The sequence below is a fragment of the Monopterus albus genome, unplaced genomic scaffold, assembly GCF_001952655.1.
Source record: "Monopterus albus unplaced genomic scaffold, M_albus_1.0 scaffold92.1, whole genome shotgun sequence".
In the NCBI taxonomy this organism is placed as follows: Eukaryota; Metazoa; Chordata; class Actinopteri; order Synbranchiformes; family Synbranchidae; genus Monopterus; species Monopterus albus.
Genome location: NW_018127972.1, coordinates 2,391,583 through 2,410,071, shown reverse-complemented (window position 1 = coordinate 2,410,071; position 18,489 = coordinate 2,391,583). Strand labels below are relative to the sequence as shown.

General features: G+C 40.4%; 1 protein-coding gene across 2 annotated transcripts in view; it reads right to left on the bottom strand.

The window, feature by feature from the left end:
* The window catches only part of glyr1 (glyoxylate reductase 1 homolog (Arabidopsis)), a 28,779-nt gene extending 10,579 nt beyond the window's left edge, over positions 1 to 18,200 (bottom strand). Inside the window, exons 1-7 of one of the 2 annotated variants that reach the window (XM_020608240.1) lie at positions 18,091 to 18,200; positions 14,740 to 14,776; positions 14,559 to 14,638; positions 14,332 to 14,470; positions 5,844 to 5,954; positions 4,197 to 4,280; positions 957 to 1,010 (exon numbers count right to left, since the gene is read on the bottom strand). In XM_020608240.1, the coding sequence (XP_020463896.1) occupies positions 957 to 1,010; positions 4,197 to 4,280; positions 5,844 to 5,954; positions 14,332 to 14,470; positions 14,559 to 14,638; positions 14,740 to 14,776; positions 18,091 to 18,128 (543 nt within the window). In that variant the 5' untranslated portion in view covers positions 18,129 to 18,200. The remainder of the gene's footprint in view (positions 1 to 956; positions 1,011 to 4,196; positions 4,281 to 5,843; positions 5,955 to 14,331; positions 14,471 to 14,558; positions 14,639 to 14,739; positions 14,777 to 18,090) is intronic. The other variant, XM_020608241.1, reaches the window with a different exon arrangement.
* Between the last annotated feature and the right edge of the window lie 289 nt (positions 18,201 to 18,489).

Here is an 18,489-nt window from a genome sequence, read left to right as displayed (position 1 = left end):
TCTCCTTAGACCACACCCTCCCTCATTACACAAATACACATCACCTGATATGTTTACATCCAATAAGTATTCAACTTTATACAGCTTGGTGTTGGAAAAATGAATAAAAATGATATGGTCAAAATACTCACTTGCCTAATAATTGTGCACACAGTGTATACCCATACAGCATATGGAGCTGTATTTTAACATTGGCTTAGCTAGCCTTACTAGCTTGCTAATAACACAGAAGAGTTGGATCTCTGCAATTGATGGCGTTGTGTAAAAAAAAAACAAAACAAACAAGCACGGAGAGGAGGAGGTGTTCACAGACGATCCAGCATGGTTGTTATGTGTTTGTGTGTGAGAGAAATAGAGTGGGGTACGGAGGAACTAAGCAAATAAAATGCGCTACGCACAGCAGTACACTGAAGTAAGAGTCAACCTATTTCAAATCAATATGTGGCGGTCAATGTTGCTATTATGGTGGCTAGTGCCAAATAAATCAATGCATGGGAAACACTGCACCTTTGTCAGCACTAACCACTTCCCCCTGCAAGAACCTGGAACCTGATTTTAGTGCCACATCCTGAGGGGAGCCAAAATGTACATCCCTGAATGCACTTCCAAAGCAGGTGGAGAGCAGTGGAAATAAACATGAAACCTGGAATGAGCATTACATGGCTCGCCACATTTCGGTATGTTTCTATAATGGGGAATAAAAAAACATAAAGGTAACACAAGGGGCTACATTAACATCCTATCTCTACTGATCAAATCAGAGTCAAGCTAACACATTCAGAGAAAAACAAGGCTACATGAGTTGGCTATCAAATGAGATCACATTTGAAGAACTAACAGACAACTTAAAAGTCCAATCCTCCAAGAGAGCCCAAAAAACAAACAAACAAAAAAAGCAAAAACAAAAAACAAACAGGTGCAGATGTCAAAAAGTTGAGAAGCATGCTTCGTCCTACCTTCTCAGACTGGCTGAGTAGGAAGTGGTGGAAATGTGGGTCATCCTTCATAGACTGCAACAGAAGAAGAGTTCAGGGGGACAATGGTTTTTTTTTTTTTTTTTGCTTATGAATATGCACTGACCTGACATATAATATAGTAAGCAGAAACCCTTGAGTCTACACTGCACATTGCTGACACAACATTGTTCCCATCATGTCACTCTGATTTTCTATAGTTTCTGGCAACAAATCTGGGAGTGGTTCCATCCATGGCCTAAAAATCTGAATCTGCCCTGATGACTAACAGCTAACTAAAATTCCTCAGATTTCCCCAATGTCTCTCATTTCTTAGATAAATACAATTTTCATTTGTACTCCACAATAAGTATGTGTTCAACTGCTGCACACATTCAGGCCAGAAAAAGCAACAGCCTATTAGAAATGAGCTGGCTCTTAGAATACAGAGCAAAAAAAACAGTTTGCTAGTCAAAATAACCATCTGTGCACCAATAAAGTCTTTTTGAAGTTATTAAATACAGTAGTATTATAGTGCCCACTTGCTTGCTGTTGTTGTGCCATTCATCTGTCCTGCTGCTGCTGTACTAGATGTCTCCCATTGCAGCATGTTGGCTGCTGTCCTCCTCCTCTACTACACCCCTCTCTCCTCAGCTCTCTCTTGTATTCTGTTTTCTAAGGTTAGCTTAGCTAGTCTTCCAAGCTTACTAATAACATCAGATAATGAGCTGGATCTCGGTTGACCGTGTTTTGTTATAAACAAAAACACAAAGGAGCTGTTCACAGACAGTCCATTGTCAGTGTGAGAGAGAGAGAGATCAAGAGAGACAGTGCGAGTGAGGCAAGGAGCAGGTGAGTGAATGACCACACCTCATGCAGATTTACAATGAAATAAGAGCTTATCTATTTTAAATAGTTAAAACAATAAAAAAAAAAAGAATCAAAAGCAAGGGGAAATGACTCTCTAGTTAATCGACTGCAGATTGCACAGCCCTCTTGAGCAGATATTTTTAAATGTTATAATAATTAAAATGGGTGGCCACATACGTCTGGGCAGTAGAGATGTCCCAATGCCATACTAGGTATCGATGCACATCCGGGCATTTTTCACAGGATTGGTATCAGCCAGAATAAAGCTGATCGATCGTTAATTAGAACTACAGTTCTGTATTTGCTGAACTCAGTAATGTTATCGAGCCACGCATCAGGTAAAAGAATAAATTGCAATACTAATTAATCCAGCTGTCTACACTGCTTCTGTGTCTGCTGGCATGTCACTCGCACATAGCTGTGACCTGAAGCTTACGTTTAGCTTCAAGTCTATTTTTTTCAGAGCTACACAAGTAAAACGCTCCTCAGAATGCACCAAAAGAATAAAAGCTCACCTGTTCTGGCAAGAACTCCACCAAAATAAATAAAGAAATAAAGCACATGATCTATCATCTGCTACATCAAACCTACTGAACACGGAGCTCTTTGTAAAGTGTGTGGAGTTTTTATTTGCTGTGCTTTACCATGGGTTAGATAAATTGTACATATACATGCAGGTGTAGCGAGTAATTCCCTCCCTATTATTTGTCTGAGCTGTGGACAGTAGTTTTTCCTTCTCCTAAATGTTTCCGATGACTCCTCTGTGTGTTTGTTCACCAGGCGTTTCCTATGCACAAGTGAACACGTGCCCGGTACATACATGAGCATGCGCCTCCAACTATGTGCACACGAGATGTCACGCACTGCAGATGCTTCGCTTTCGCTGTCGACACAATAAGTCGTATGCATTTTTCCAATGGTGCTACAACAACCACCACCTTTTGTTAATGCAGACACGGATATCTAAACAGGACTGGTTACACAAAGTGTGTTCACATACCGATATGTAGTAGTTAATATCTGCCCTGTAATGGATCTGTAGTTGAGTGTGTGTTGTTCAGCTCCCAGTTAATGAAAACTACAGTGTGCCAGAATAACTTCAATATGTAGGATATTTAATGAATATTTACTGTAAGTAAATAAGTATCGGATCTGAAACGGTATCAGCAGATACTTAATATGGAAGGAATCAGATCGGCATCGGGGCCAAAAACAGTAGAGTGGGACATCCGTACTGGGCGGCCTGCCAAAATAAAGTCTATGTGTGGGAAACACTGGTCCACAATTCTCCACATTAGCTTATATAAGGTCTACTGATGCTCTTTTCTATCGCCAGTATACACTCACCACATCCAACTGAGCAGATCGCCACCCACGAAGAGCCTGGTTCTGTCAGAGGTTTCTTCTGTTAAAGGGAAGTTTTTCCTCCCCATTTCACAAGTGCTTTCTCAAGGGGGATTTGTTGGGTTTTTCTCTAGAATTCTGTAAGGTCTATAACATCTCTAGTGCCTTGAGATGATTTTTTTGTTGTGATTTGGAGTTATACAAATAAACTGAGTTGAACTGAACTGAATCACCATGCAAACTCTTTCAGCCAAAGCCTGCACATCAAGTAAACATTGTTTAAAGCTTTGGGGAATTGTATGAAACATTTGTGACAACAGCAGCTGTGTTTTAGATAAAATGACAAATGAAACAAGGAGCTGGACTGATTCTGCTTAGAGCAGGCCATAAGGAAGGCTGAGAGTTGGAGCGCTTGACTTTGCATTAACTGACAAAAAAGTTACAAAGCAGGGACACACCTCCTCTGTGAAGAATAACTACTAATAATGATGTCAATTGAGGCCTTTTGGGGATACAGTACATCATTCTCATATCACATTTCATGAAGTTTCTGGAATACCAAAATTGTTGAAGAATTTTACCAGCAAACTCACTATTTTGATGATTGTGAAAGTGTTTCCATTGACATAAATATGACCAATTGACTCATCTTTCATCTGGTGGCAAAATGTTTCTTTACACAAACATACACATGCCTGGTGATCACACCAGATTAAGAGCATTTTAATCAGAGTGGTCATCAACTCTGGTCCCGAGGAGCAGGTTGGCTATCATATGGTCATGTAAAGTTAACCAGGACCACATATCGGGGTCAGCTGAAGCATACTTCAGTTTCCTTTTGAACCTCCACATACAGAACTGATGACCATCTCTATAGTACATGCCAAACAGTTTCAGCAGTCAAGAGTGAGCACCAAACAAGTCAGAAGGGAAAGGTCTGCAGCTGTTGGTGATTAAAGCCAAAGGTTAAGATCAGGTAGAAGAACAGCAAGGCAAGGCAGGCTTGGTGGGAAGGGGGGGTTCACCTACACTGCTTTCCCATTTGAATCCTGAGCCAGGTCCAGTCCCCAGCCTCTCAATAGTGGATGGCTCGGGGTCAGAGTCAGTTAAGTCCTTAAGGAGGAGAGAAACAGATATTCACCTTCTAATTATTTTCTAAAGGGTGAATTTGTAGAGGTCCAAGTCTGCTATAGTGGGGTTAATGCTCTCATGTATGGAGGAGACAATGTTAAGGGCCAAAATACAAAATTTAATTTGCCTCAACCTTGGCAGAAATCTAAGGCAGACAGGAATCTCAAATCCTGAACAAATACCAAATTGAGTTGCATGGACAGATACCACTAAAAATAAGAGAAAACTTTTTTTTTGGGTGAGCCAACCCCAGTGCATTGTTAATTGTGACACCTGAATTAGATTTTGTTTTAGTCTTTTGACAAAATGTATATTAGTTTGTCAACTTTTAGTCTTTTAATTTTTGTTAGTCTTTTTTTTTGGCTGCAGTTTTAATATTTACTGTACGCTTCATGTTCTTCACCCTGGTTTGTAGCACAATTACCATGGTTACATGTGTTGTTCCCATCTATCCTGAGGTTTGTGGAAAACTGTGTTTTGTTTGCACAGTGTCCCTCTGCTCTGCAGAAGTTGGACTCACCTTGTAGTAAAATGCTCTTGACCGGGTTCAGCTTGAGAGGTGACACTAAATTGTCAGATACCATTAAAACACTGAGATCTTTGTAGCAAACAGTTAAGGATGATTTATGGTTGACTGCCCCATTTTAATCCTGGAACTGATTGATAGAAGTACAAAAGATATCTGACCGAAAGGGACATTAATGTTACATCTACATCCACCATTTTAATCCTGGAACTGATTGATAGAAATACAAAAGATATCTGACCAAAAGGGACATTAATGTTACGTCTACATCCACAGCGTTTCATGTTAAACTATCCTACTGTTTCATATGGCATGCTGCTGCATTTTCCTAGTGTGTCCCAGTGATTTTGTGGATAATTCTCTGGATTGTACAAACCCAAATCAGAAAAAGTTGGGACGGTATGTTAAATCAAAATTAAATAGTGATGTGTAAATCATCTGTACAATACAGCAGCACATTACTTGATGTGATACCTCATCAATTTTATTCTTTGTTCAAAATGAACATTCACGTCAATTCTGATGCCTGCAACACATTCCAAAAAAAAGTTGGGAGAGTTGCATTTCAGGACTAGTAATGAGGTAAAACAATGAAATGATGGCTCCATTTGAAGCAGGTGATTACAATCATGATTTGATACAAAAGTGGCACACAGAAAAGGCCTAGCCCTTTAGGAGCAAAGACGGGCTGAAGATCACCAGTTTGCCTATATATGCATGCGAAAATAATTGAAATGATTAAAAACAATGTTCCTCAAAGTAAATTAGGAAGGGATGTGGATATGTTACCTCTATGGTTCGTTTATGCATTCTAATTAATTCCAATAAACAAGTGAAAGGACCTGTAAGTAACTTGATGCACTGAGGAGAGGAGGACTTGGTTCAGAAAATCTATAATTATTCTATCTCCACATCACCGCTTCTCCTTTACCTAATTACTTTTTCTAAAATACTGTACATTGAGTACTTAAATAATGCTCGACAGGGTAAAGTTTTTAATATGTCAGTGACCTACTGACCTTCTCAGAGGGGTCTTTCAGAGCACTGAGATCCTCGTCATCTTCCTCCAGTATCTTCAGTGGCTTGCTGGCTGCCTTCTTTCCTTTTGAATCTGCTTTGTAGTCTGAGTTCTATCAAAAAGAAAAAAAAAACAAAACACAGATGATCATTTTGTGCTGCCATTCCAGCATGTCAAAAGAGTCTAGAAGTCTGCTAACCTTTCTGAATTGAGCTTGGCTTAAAAAAAAAAAAGAAAAAGAAAAAAGAAAGGCTTGTCTGAGCAAGTTACATGTAATCTGAACAAAAAGATATGTTTTCCTCCTTCCTTAGAAAGTTACAGGAGAAATAACCCAACATTATTTCTACTAGTTCTCCAGGGCTCCAGACTGACCATTTAGTCACATTTTGCAACTACTTTTAGCAACAATACAGCCAGAGGTGTACTGCTATTTGATGAAAAACCAGAGCGCACACACACACACACATCTGCATGTGCAAGGTAAAGTTATGACTTGTTTTGAGGGCCATGTAAACACTTTTCTTATGGTAGCAACTATAACTGTCCACACAATCAAATGTTAGACTGACTTTATTCTCTGCTGTGGCAGAATAACAGTGTGAATTAGTAGCTATTTGTCACAAAGTGAATGTTATAGCCTTAGATAATCTTATTACTTTGGCGTCATCTCCACAGGGGTCTGGTCTCACCCAAAATATGAAAGACAGAAATTGCCCCCCATGTTTGTCATGACCAGTCATCAAATGCCTCCTAAATCTATAGAAAACAGATGCTCTCTGCTCCATTGTTAAACAGAATCCAAAATCTATTGGTTGTTCACTAAGCTCCACATGAGCTGTGCATGGGGCTGGGACTGGTTAGTGTGTGCCAAGGTTTGGCCATCCTGTGCACTGCTGATAACTCACAGGTAAAACAGTCCGTTTAAATCTCAGCATCACTAAAGTTAAATGTAACATTCATTTCTGCTGCTGATCGTTACATCTCGCGTTCATCTCCACAGCCCCTCATAAAGATTACGCTCCAGTTTGTCCGTCTGGATGATCTCAGTTTCGTTCCGTCACTTTTCTTTTGGAAACAGGGTTTGTATTCAACACTAAACTGTGTCGATGTCAGCCGTCCACTTTATGTGATTGGACAGAATATACAAACACGTGTGCGTTATTTGAGTCGACATTATAAATCAAACACCATAAATGTATAAATTCAATTAAATGTTCATTATTGAGGTCACAGTTAAAGGTAGTGTTGTACTGGACTACATTCTGAGATGTAATATTCTGACACCCATGTATGCAGCTGTAGCTGGGGAGGACGGACATATGGAAATACCTCTAAATATTATGTAGCAGTGCTTCCAAAAGAAGTAGATTCTACTTGTGGCGGCAGCTCACAGGGGTGGGGGATCATGCTTTCCTATTTTGTATTCAATATAGAAACACTGTAGTAGCCTGTAACCATGCTGTTCATATGACCTGTCCCGCTTGCACTAGTTGGCTCTCCCACAGCAGCAGCATTATGGCTTTTGCCTCCCTCCTCTACTAACGTACCTCTCTTCCTGAACCTCTCTTGCCGTTTCAACAATGGCAGTAAATATTTGAAATCAATCAATTAGATCGCTAATCACACTGACTGGAATGATCAGCTTTCCCGCATGTTTTTTCAATATTACCCTTTATGAGAATTTCACCAAAAACAAACATTTTGGACGTCATAAACAGATGTTAAGATATACCTAATAAAGTGGCCACTCGGTGTAAATCAGTTTTTTTTTTTCCACTTCAAGAACACCAGCATGCAGTGTTTTACATACATTGATTTATTTGTTGCGGGGCACCACAATATCAATGCTGACCTCCACATATTGATTTAAAATAGGTGAATTCTTATTTCAGTGTAGTGCCACGCATAGAGCATGTATTCACTGAGTCCGTCAGTGCCCCACTCTATTTCCCTTTCACACGCACACAAAAACATGACAACCATGATGATGGACCGGCTGTGAACAGCTCCTCCTTTCCGTATTAGCAAGCTAGTAAGGCTAGCTAATCTAACATTAGAACAGTGCTGTTGTCTAGGTTAGCACACTGTAAATAGCATGGACATATATGGACTGGTATTCAAATGAACAAAAGTTAATACTAGTTCATAAACTCTGATGCTGAATGTTTGCCCCCTTAGTCCAGGGGAATATCAAAAAACACATGGGAAAGCTGATCAGTCCAATCAGTGTAATTAGAAATCTACTTGATTTGTTTTGAATATTTATTGGTTTCACCCAGTGCTGCTGAAGCAGAAAGAGAGAGTCAGGAAGAGACAACTGAAGAGCAATAGAGGACAAAAGCCAACGTACTGCTGCTGTGGGAGAGCAAATGTAGCAGGAACAGGTCAAATGAACACACCAGCACTTTAGCGTTACTATATGGAATATTTAAAAAAAAATAAATAAATAAAAACAGTTGGATGTGGTGAGTGTATACTGGCGATAAAAAATAATAATAATAATAATAAAACATTGAACCAGTGCTCTTGAAGTATTTTAGCATGACCTGGTACAATCGACATTTTACTGTCTTCTTGCCTCCCTCCAAGTCAAAATATCACCACACAACTTTTTTGTTTACAGCTGATCACCAATGTCACCATTTTACCTCTCTGCCCATTTTGCCTACTAAGTTTTAACTCTTTATTTACATCATGCCTGGTTTGCATCTGAAAGTGTCCCTACGGTTACAGTCAGTTGTAATGCTACAGGCACATTTTGTTGCACGCATGCACCCACTTTGCTTGTTTATTCACTTTTTTTTTTTTTTTTTTCTGAGTCGGGTCATTGCCTAAGCGATTATGCTATAGACTGTGTACATGATCCCACCCCTAATTTCTACCCATTACCAACTATACCCTATGATGCCAAATGAAAATTAATTAAGAACCAAATTAAAATGTCTTACTTTCAAAAAGTATTTGGGCCCTTCATTCAGGAGTTTATAGAAAGAAGAGAGGATGGTGGACTGAAGTAACTATCGTTAATTCAGACAGATTTTACAGTTCAACCTTAACACCACGTTGGATGCAATTTGTCCAAATTCACACCCCTTACTCCTAGTTCCATATCTCATGTAGTAACGTAATTCACTGCCTCATGGGGAAAACAAATGTGGCCAGCCTCTTCCAATGCTAATAGTATATTTGTGTGTTAATGCACTCGCAACCACTGAGCTCAATGGCTTGCCATAAAGGCACAGCATGTGCAGCGCGTAGCATCTCACATGCACATCAAGTGAGACTTGCACTCCTGTCTATACCGGGTGTGTGTTCACTTGGCCACCGGAAGCACTTGGTATACAAAAACCTTACAGAGGAGCCTACAAAAACCTGTTGCACCTGTTTATATTAGAAGTACAAATACTGCACATCATTTTTAGTTGGGAAATTCATAAAAACATGAAAGAATAATACAATGTTTTATTTGTATTACTTTTTTTTATTAATTAAAGGTTACAAAAATGTCTGTGTATGCTATCAATCACAGTTCTTAGAAAGAAAGAAAATTGGAATCTACCAAAATTGGAATCAGCAGGTCACACTTAAAAAAATAAAAGGAAAAAGGAACTGGCCAAGATAATTGCAATCAGGGCATCTCTACAAAAATACTGTTAAAGCCCTGCATTTTACATTTTAGTTATCACATTATATCCTAGTGGTTTGTTCAAAGCAATACTGTCACACTTAGCTTCTCAAGAGTAGCCTACCTATGAGGAAACATGCAACATAATTAACCATTAATGGAGACTGTATGAGCAGTTGAGCAAACAGCCGTAGAACAAGCAGAACACAAACTCGCAGAAATGCGATATCTTTGCCGCTTCATACTCGGTGAACTCAATAAAGTCCCCATTTTACTTCTAAAATGCATGAGTGAATTCCCTGACCGGAAAGAGGTCTACCCACTCACTAGAAAAGGTAAACATCCATCCATTACCTATACCGCTTATTACTAAATATGGTTACAGGGGGCTGGAGCCAATCCCAGCTGCCATTGGGCAAGAGACGGGATACAGGTCACCAGCCTATCACAGGGCTGACATGTACAGTAGGCAAACAACTACACACACTCACTCCTACAGGCAATTTAGAGTCGCCAATCAACCTATGCCCTATGGAAGACATCCTGTGTTGTCCTGGTTCCCAAAATACCTCATCCTAAGAAGCCGAACCATTACAGACTCTTTGCCCTGACCTCCTACCTGATGAAGACCATGGAGAGCATTGTTCTCGGGCCACCTCTGTGCCCAGGTGAAATCCGCTGCAGTTTGCATACCGTCCTGGCATTGGGGTTGATGACGCCATTATCTACATGCTGCATCGAGCCCTATCTCATTTGGAGTCCCCCGGAAGCATGGGGAGGGTCATGTTCTTTTGAGTTTTCCAGTGCTTTCAACACAATCCAGCCATCACTGCTGAGAGGGAAGTTGGAGGGGGCAGGTGTGGACCAACACCTCTCTGCATGGATCATTAATGATCTCACAGACAGACCTCAGTTCATAAGGCTGCATGACTGTGTGTTGGACGTGGTGGCCTGCAGCATGGGGGCGCCCCAGGGGACGGTGCTTTCCCCCTTTCTGTTCACCCTCTACACGTCGGACTTCAAGTACAACTCCCACCACTATGACCTACAAAAGTTGTTGGAGGTGTATTGGGGGGGCGTGAGTGGGAATACAGGGGGGTTGTTACTGACTTTGTGAAGTGGTGTGAGGAAAATCACCTGGTCCTGCCTGAACACCAGACTAAAGAGATGGTGATTGATCCCCGGCAGAAATCACCAGCACTCACTCCGGTGAGCTTTCAGAACTCAGTCACTGAGATTGTGGACACCTTTAAATACCTGGGGGTCCACCTCAACAATAAAATGGATTGGACTGAAAACACTGATGCCCTGTACAAGAAGGGCCAGAAAGAGACTCAACAAGCTGGTCAAGAGAGCTGGGTCTGTCCTGGGCTGCCCCCTGGATTTCATCGAGGAGGTGGCGGACAGAAGGATGCTGGTAAAACTAACATCCATCATGCATGACCCCTCCCATCCCCTGTACCACACAGTAGAGGCTCTGAACAGTTCTTTCAGCACAAGACTGTTACATCCCCAGCATAAGAAGGAGCGTTACCGTAGGTTGTTCCTCCCCACAGCAATCAGAATGTACAATACATCACTACAGGGATAAGCTAGGTGAAAGTATGAGGGACTATGTAATAGTCAACTGAGGTGCAATACTCAAATCCTGGGGTAAAATGCATGGTTACTATGCACATATGTAAATTCTGTTCTTGATTATTCAAATACTTGATTCCGTCTATTTTTGAGTACTTGGAATTTATTTATCAGGATGTGTGTGCCGTGCTTGTTCTCATGGCGTTATGCTGTCTGTTCTCTATTGCTGCTTGAGGTACTGAAATTTGTTTATCAAGATATGTGTGTGGTGTTTGTTTCTCATGGTGTTATGTTGTTTCTTCTCCATTGTTGCTGAAACACTGAAATTTCCCCATTGAGGGATCAATAAAGTACCTACCTACCTACCTAAGCTGCATGTCTTTGGACTGTGGGAGTAAGCCGGAGTACCCAGAGAGAAACCACGCAGGCACAGGAGAGAACAATATAAACATCAGCATCTTATTTTATATTTAAGATTTTATTTAAACATTGGACACCCTAACCGTTTTCACATATGCCCGTGGGCATATTTTTTAAATTAACATTTAAGTAGTGTAGCTTTCTTTCTTTCTTATTTAAGTAGTGTAGCTACTTCACATGACAACTACCAATGTACCATGCACACAAAGGCTCTCTGTTGTGGTGTGCTCCTATGTTTATGCCCACTCCACTCTGCTTGGATGAGCTGATTGTTGTGATTTGATCTAATAGCGCGTTTCCAAAAGGGGAATTGTAGAGCACCCTCTGGTGTTCAGCCTACACAACAACAACACATAACATGGTAGAAGGAGCAGTCGTTCATGTCTCTGTTCCTTTTATAAATTGTTATTAATCAGCTGTTATAAAACGCTGATATCGATTTATCTGCAAATAACTCATACCGGCCGATGATATCAGCAATGCTGATGTATCGGTCCGGCCCTACTGCCCAGTTACACTTACAGCCCAGCACACCTGCAAAGCAGCTGCCCGCCCCTGTTAAACTCCTGCAACAGCTTATTGGTCAAGCCTCATGTTTTAGTGCTTTTACTACCACAAAGAAGCGCCACTCCTGCAGGGCTCCTAACAGAGCTTTCACAAAGTGGCAGTTACACTAGACAATGGTAGAGTAATTGGTGCCATAGTCTCGTGTGGGTCAGACTGACTTCTCTAGCATTCAGCACCGCAGCTGATTGTAGTGTGTGCAAAATCAACTGAACAAGCAGTGCATGTACTACACAGCTCTGCTGTCCTTTTCCACCAAAGTTCTCCGCTTCCACTCACACGTGCAATTTGTTCAATTTGAACCAAGACTGTTTGCAATACTGTCATGTTATTACCCCATGCTGCTCTGTGTGATGCAAAAAAAATGATACAGAAAAAACATCTGATGCTTTGACTGACAACAGCGCAAAATGTTTGTTCCTGGACTGCCAATTTCAAATCAGCAACATCTAGAGGGCAGCTCTTTACCATACACATACAGTACATTATGTAAAGCTCCATTAAGTAACATTATTCAAAAATTCTTTTTGGGGTCCCTGATGGACTACTGGCTAGGATTCAGTGCTCTCGCCACCGCAGCCCGGGTTTAATTCAGGGTTGTGTCAGGAAAGGCATCCGGTGTAAAACATGTGCCAAACTTCAATATGCGAGTCGTTAGTGTGATGATCCGCTGTGGTGGCCCCTAACGTGAACAGCCAGAAGTGACATTCATTCAAATATTCTTTTTGTTAGAAACACCCCTAAAACCTGTCTTAATGGTGAGACTTGCTGTCGAAGGTTCCTGACCCCAGACCCACCAAACAGCTTGGAATTAGTTCAGTGATATTCTTTTCCAAAAGATGCAACTTAATTACAAACACGTGTGCGTTATTTGAGTCGACAGACATGTGTGGGAGCACATGGCTGTCAGTCAATATGTGAACATGCTTCAGCTCTATTGACATGGTCACGAGCTAGCAAACTACTGATTTCAGTGTTAGCTGAGGCAGCTACATGGAAAAAAAGAGAAGGAAGAATAGAAACCAACACAGTTGGATTTAGCTCATGCAGTTATATAACAGTGCATCTCTCAGCAGATGGAGACAGTTGACAGAGAAGAGGGATTTACAAACAGATGCTGATTTGGCAATCATTACTGCTTGACTAGTATGTTGTGAAATTATTATTTATAGTAGTTCGATAAGGATTCAAACCACTACCATTTGTGCTTGTAGCTAAATCATACCAGAATGTGTCATCTGCACTCCCAGTGTGACTGTAACAGCAGCTGGTTTAGTTAAGGATGTTAGTGTGTTGCTACTTTCAGTTATAATAATCAGCCAGTTACATCCAGGCAAGTTCATACACAAGCTACCAATTGGTCTGCCACGGCTGTCAAATCAATTGACCATAAATTACATAATTTTGATGCCCACCAGCTGAATGTATTGTAGTCTTAACTAACTTGGTGATTTCTCCCTGGGAATCGGCCTCTTGTCACCCTGGTTTGAAACCTGCTGCAGCTGCAGTGAAAAGTTATGCATTATTAGCCATGCATCTCTCTCTTCAGATACAGCTATAATAGATAGTGTGTTTTCAATTTCAGATGCGTTTTTGAACAGCATGTGTCCCATATATGATAAAAATAAACTTGAGTGGCTAAGTGTTTTTTGTGATACAACCGTGTAAAATGTCTTCACAAAATTTTTCTGTGGACGTGCAGGACCCACTCTTATGTCTTTGCCAATGTTCACAAACTGTGCTGGCTGTAAATGTGTCATGTCCACATGTCATATAGTGGACGTTGCGACACAGTTGTGCTGTTTTACAGTAGACATGAAGCAGGGCAGTCTGCTCGGTGAGATACATTATTTTCATGCCCACCAGCTGAATGCTGTCCAATAACTTCCCCAAACTGTGTGACATTTTGCGTTCTCAAAGGGTCGGGTGGGGTGTGGAGCAGAGTGGAGCAAGGAGGGAGAGGGAGGGCTGGGGAGAGTGGAAGTGACTGATTCTGGAATCTCACAATAGCAATAGGTAGGTTTTGAAGCTTTAATTTAAGTCAGTAAGATATTCATGATGTCTGTATGGGCACATTTTGAAAGAGAAATCTGTAGATTTCAAATTCTCATTGAAACAAATCTAATCTCAAATTCTATGGCATAGTCACATCTCATCAAATTGTGATGTTCTGAGTCTTCCACTTATTTGTGACTAAAACTCCAGCTCTAACAAAGCAAGAAAATGACTTTCTGAATGACAACAAAGAAACACAAAGTCTTCAGAACAGCATGAATCATCAGAAAGAGTACAACCCCCTTACCTGTTCTTTCCCCTTTGCTTTCTTTAGGAAATCCTCCACTGCATCGACCGCCTGCTGGAAGCGTTTTCCTTTATTTATCTTGATCATTTCCTCCTTGTGGGCATGGTAGGGCTTTAGCTGTTCTACTTTGATCCAGGCACTGGACAGGAACAAGATAGACAGCTCTTACACATTTAGTGAGGAAGGTATTATAAAGTCAGTACAGGTACCTTCCAATCCATACTTACTGGTCTTCAGTTCCAAAAAATTTCACAAAATGGCATTTCTTGCCTCTGGGCTTCTTCAGGTCCTTTGGAGGACTGACTATCTGAAATATCAATAAATGTTTTAGTAAAAACATAAGCATAAAAGTTTTCATGCAAATGCTAGAATTAATCCCATCCAGCCATTGATGTCTTCACTTATTACCTTTCCTGGCCATGGTGGGTAACGACCCAGCTTCCCCCTGAAATAAGAGTGATACGTTTAGTCCGGGAATATATCTTGCTGGCTAGCAAACATTTCAACATGCTCCATGAATTTGATGATTTAATTACTAAGACGCTTCTTTGTACTGTGCAGCACTCAGTCTCATCTAACCAATAGCCTACATACTACTAAAGGCTGAGTACTGGACCTTGACATATTTTTCGTATCACCCATTGACTTTGTATTGAGTGAAGATGTCTTTTTACAAAAAATGAAAAATGCCTAAAAGCTGATGTGTGACAGGATGCACTACCAAGAAAGCAAGGTACCCAGAGTTAAAGCAAAAACCACTGAAGCTTTAAGAAGACAACGTGTGGCTTTAGCAGGATCAATAAGGAAACAGGGACCCTGATACTCACTATATGTCTGTGTGCAGCAAACACCTTGGTATGTTTTTAGGTGCCTTAACTAATTACAGCAGCTTGCTAAAACACAGCAGGACAAGACTATTGCCAAAACAGAAACAGATCTGGAGAAAAGTTGGGGTGCAGTTGATAACCAATATGATGATGGGACAAACTAGCTGTCATAGTGTTAGCTGTGTATTAGCAAGCTACTGTATGTAGTTAGCTAAGGCACTCGCAAACATGTTACTGCATAGCCTTCTGCTTTATAACACAAACTCTGACATACTGTCTAAATGCTTTAACTTACAGAAATATAGTAACCTAAACTGACATTTAGATATTTGACTTAACAGTGACAAAATGCTTGTTGTTCAGAAACGTATACTGAATGTCTGCTAGTGCCAGCTCTTTTGGCTGAAGTTACTTGTAGCCTACTACTTAACAAAGGACTTGATAAGTTTCAACCACTACTAACTGGGACTTTACTAGACATGTGCAGCGCGTATGCACGCCTTAAGTGTTTAATCCGTTCAGCCCATACTGATTCCGACTTCTGTGCAGCGTCTTTCATCCAAACAGCTGTCTGTCAGCTGGAGGACAGGTTCTTCAGTGACAGCAGTGACACCAGGAGCCTGATCCATCAGAAGAGATTTAAGTAAGAAGTTTACTATATAGGCTAACAAGTGATCTACCTGATTTAAGCTGCTGTCTGTGGCGATTACACTTCAAATGTACCAAAGGAAAAACTGATGCTGAGTGTAAAAGAAAGGAGTCCAGGGGTGATGCATCTCAGCGTCAGTGTGGATCGACACATTTGAAAAAAATTGCAGTCTCTGCCTCATGAGACAGGTGAATAACAAACCTGCAGATATATGTTTTGATGACAGTTACGTCTGTCCACTATTTCTACAGTGAGAACAGTCATTTGTGTATAACCTGTTTTGCAGTCACACCCTGTGCGACCTTAAATTTGTTTGCAAAATACAACAGATCACTTGCAGTCTGGAGCCCTGTTTAATCATTGAGCAGTTTTTTGTAAAAAGATTGAATTGTCAAAAGACACCTTCACTCAATACAAAGTCAATAGAGTAAGATGAATTGCCCTCCCCACCCCCGAGTGTGGGTGTGGCCTAAATGTGCTCTGTCTCTATTGACTAAAACCGACAATGAATTACCTCTACACATGGTAAATGCCGGGATCAGCTTATTGTTCTGTGCCAAAGAGGAGCTGAAAATACTATAGAGGATGACTAACCTCATCCTTTAAGCTATTGCAATACAGAGAATACAGAAAATAGCAAAAATCTTACAACATAATACAATGCAAGTACAACACTGGCATATCTGGTGCAGCTCATGATGTAGTTTTGTTTAGGTATCCATAAATTATACCATGGCACTCAATATTAATATGGTTCTACAAACCCTACATTGTATCCTCTTAAGCAGTACAAATATTTCCTCTTGCAACATTACATGGCTCTGGGGTAGCTGATTAACACCGACTACTGTTTAGCATTACCCAACATTGAATACGGTTTAGCATTACGCAAGTGTCAGCTTTAAAGCTTGATTTATTGTTCTGCATTGAATCTATGTCATAGGTAATGTGCAGCCTTGTACCCTACACCGTAGCCTGATGTACACCTCTCCAGAAATGTAGCTACACATTGTGGTGATGCAGACCGCAACAACTGTGATTAGTTGCATTGCATTTCTTGTTCATGTCTCTCTCTGGCTGGACAAGCACAAAAAAAAAAAAAAAAAAAAAGACACCCTCAGTTAGTGCATTGGTCATACAGACCTTCTCTTCTTCTTATCTGTTTTGCAGTAATTTCAGTAAAAGTAGCTGCTGTTGAACATCTATTAGTTTTAACTCCAACATGACCTACACGGTTTCAGTCACCACCGTTACTAAGTGGCAAGGAAACACAACACAGTGGGATAGAAACCCTCCCACCAGGTAGCATTTTGGTGGTATAATTGCAGAGTAACAAAAACACACCAGTCACAGCAGTGCCATAAGTCATAATCATAATTTTTATGATTACATGTGTATGTACTGGTTACTACACAGCATGAATCAAACCTTTTGACTTTTTCAACGATCCAGTACATGTGTCTATATGGCCAGTACAGGTCAGGCAAGCTGTATGTTGATTGACTGGTATCGGGTAGAAGAAAAGCATTCTTTTAAATCCTCCTATTGGCATAGGCCTTATATTGCTTTTCCTTTATCACAACATAGAATGGTTTATTGTCTGATACTGTTATTTTTATTTGTATATGTTTTTAAGTGACTAAGCTATAGTTCACCAAAACATTTATAGCATATGTTGTGCATTATTAACGTTAGCTTATTATATTTAACATAATATGTAACATTTTAAAAAATACATTGATTATATCAAAAACTGTGTATGGTATGGGAGTAATACTGAATGGTGTTTGTAGCAAGCATATAAGAAAATTACTTAACTTCGACATAAGGGGAAACAGATAAACGAATTTTGGGGGCTGCTACAATACACGGAAGTGGCACAGATGCAAAGTTAACAGTTGAGATCCGCTAAGATAAAAAGCTATTTAGCAAAGCTCCCCACAGACCATATTTTTCTATAACATTACAAAGAAAGTGTTTGATGGAACTAAGCTAATCACGCCGGCGGAAGAATTATAACTGTAACACGATAACAAAGACAGGTTTGTGTCCCCAAGAAATCTCGTTTTAACCCCTTTCTGCATCTTGCTCGCTAGCTTAAGAGCTAACGACGGCTGTTGCCTGAGTCAGCTTGGTTAGCAATAGTACGCAAACATGAATTACGTCTGGTTAAATCCAATAATGATTATCAACGTTAAACTAATGCATACAGCACAACTTTATGCAACACAACATTATATAGCAGAAACTGAGATGTGTAACAGTGTTTAAAGGTTATCTCACCACACTAAATCACCAATCCTCAGATGCACCGTCGCCATCTTGCAACTTTAATAAAACGTCGCACTGAACGAGGGCAAAAGACAACACCCACCCTCTAATCAAATGTGAAGACAAACCCTCCCCCTCTTTATGCACGATCCAGTGGGAAAGTAACGGATTACATTGACTCAAATACTGTACTTAAGTACTGTTTTGAGATATCTGAACTTTACTTAAGCATAAGACTTTGTGCTACTTCCACTCCAAGGAAGCACAAAAATGGAGGCTCGTATCCCGTAATTATGACTTACTATCTCATAATTACGAGATCTTTTTCTCAGGATCTCGTAGTTATGAGATAAGAATATCATATTACGAGATCGTTTTCTCGAAAATATGAGATAATGCAGGGGTTGGAAC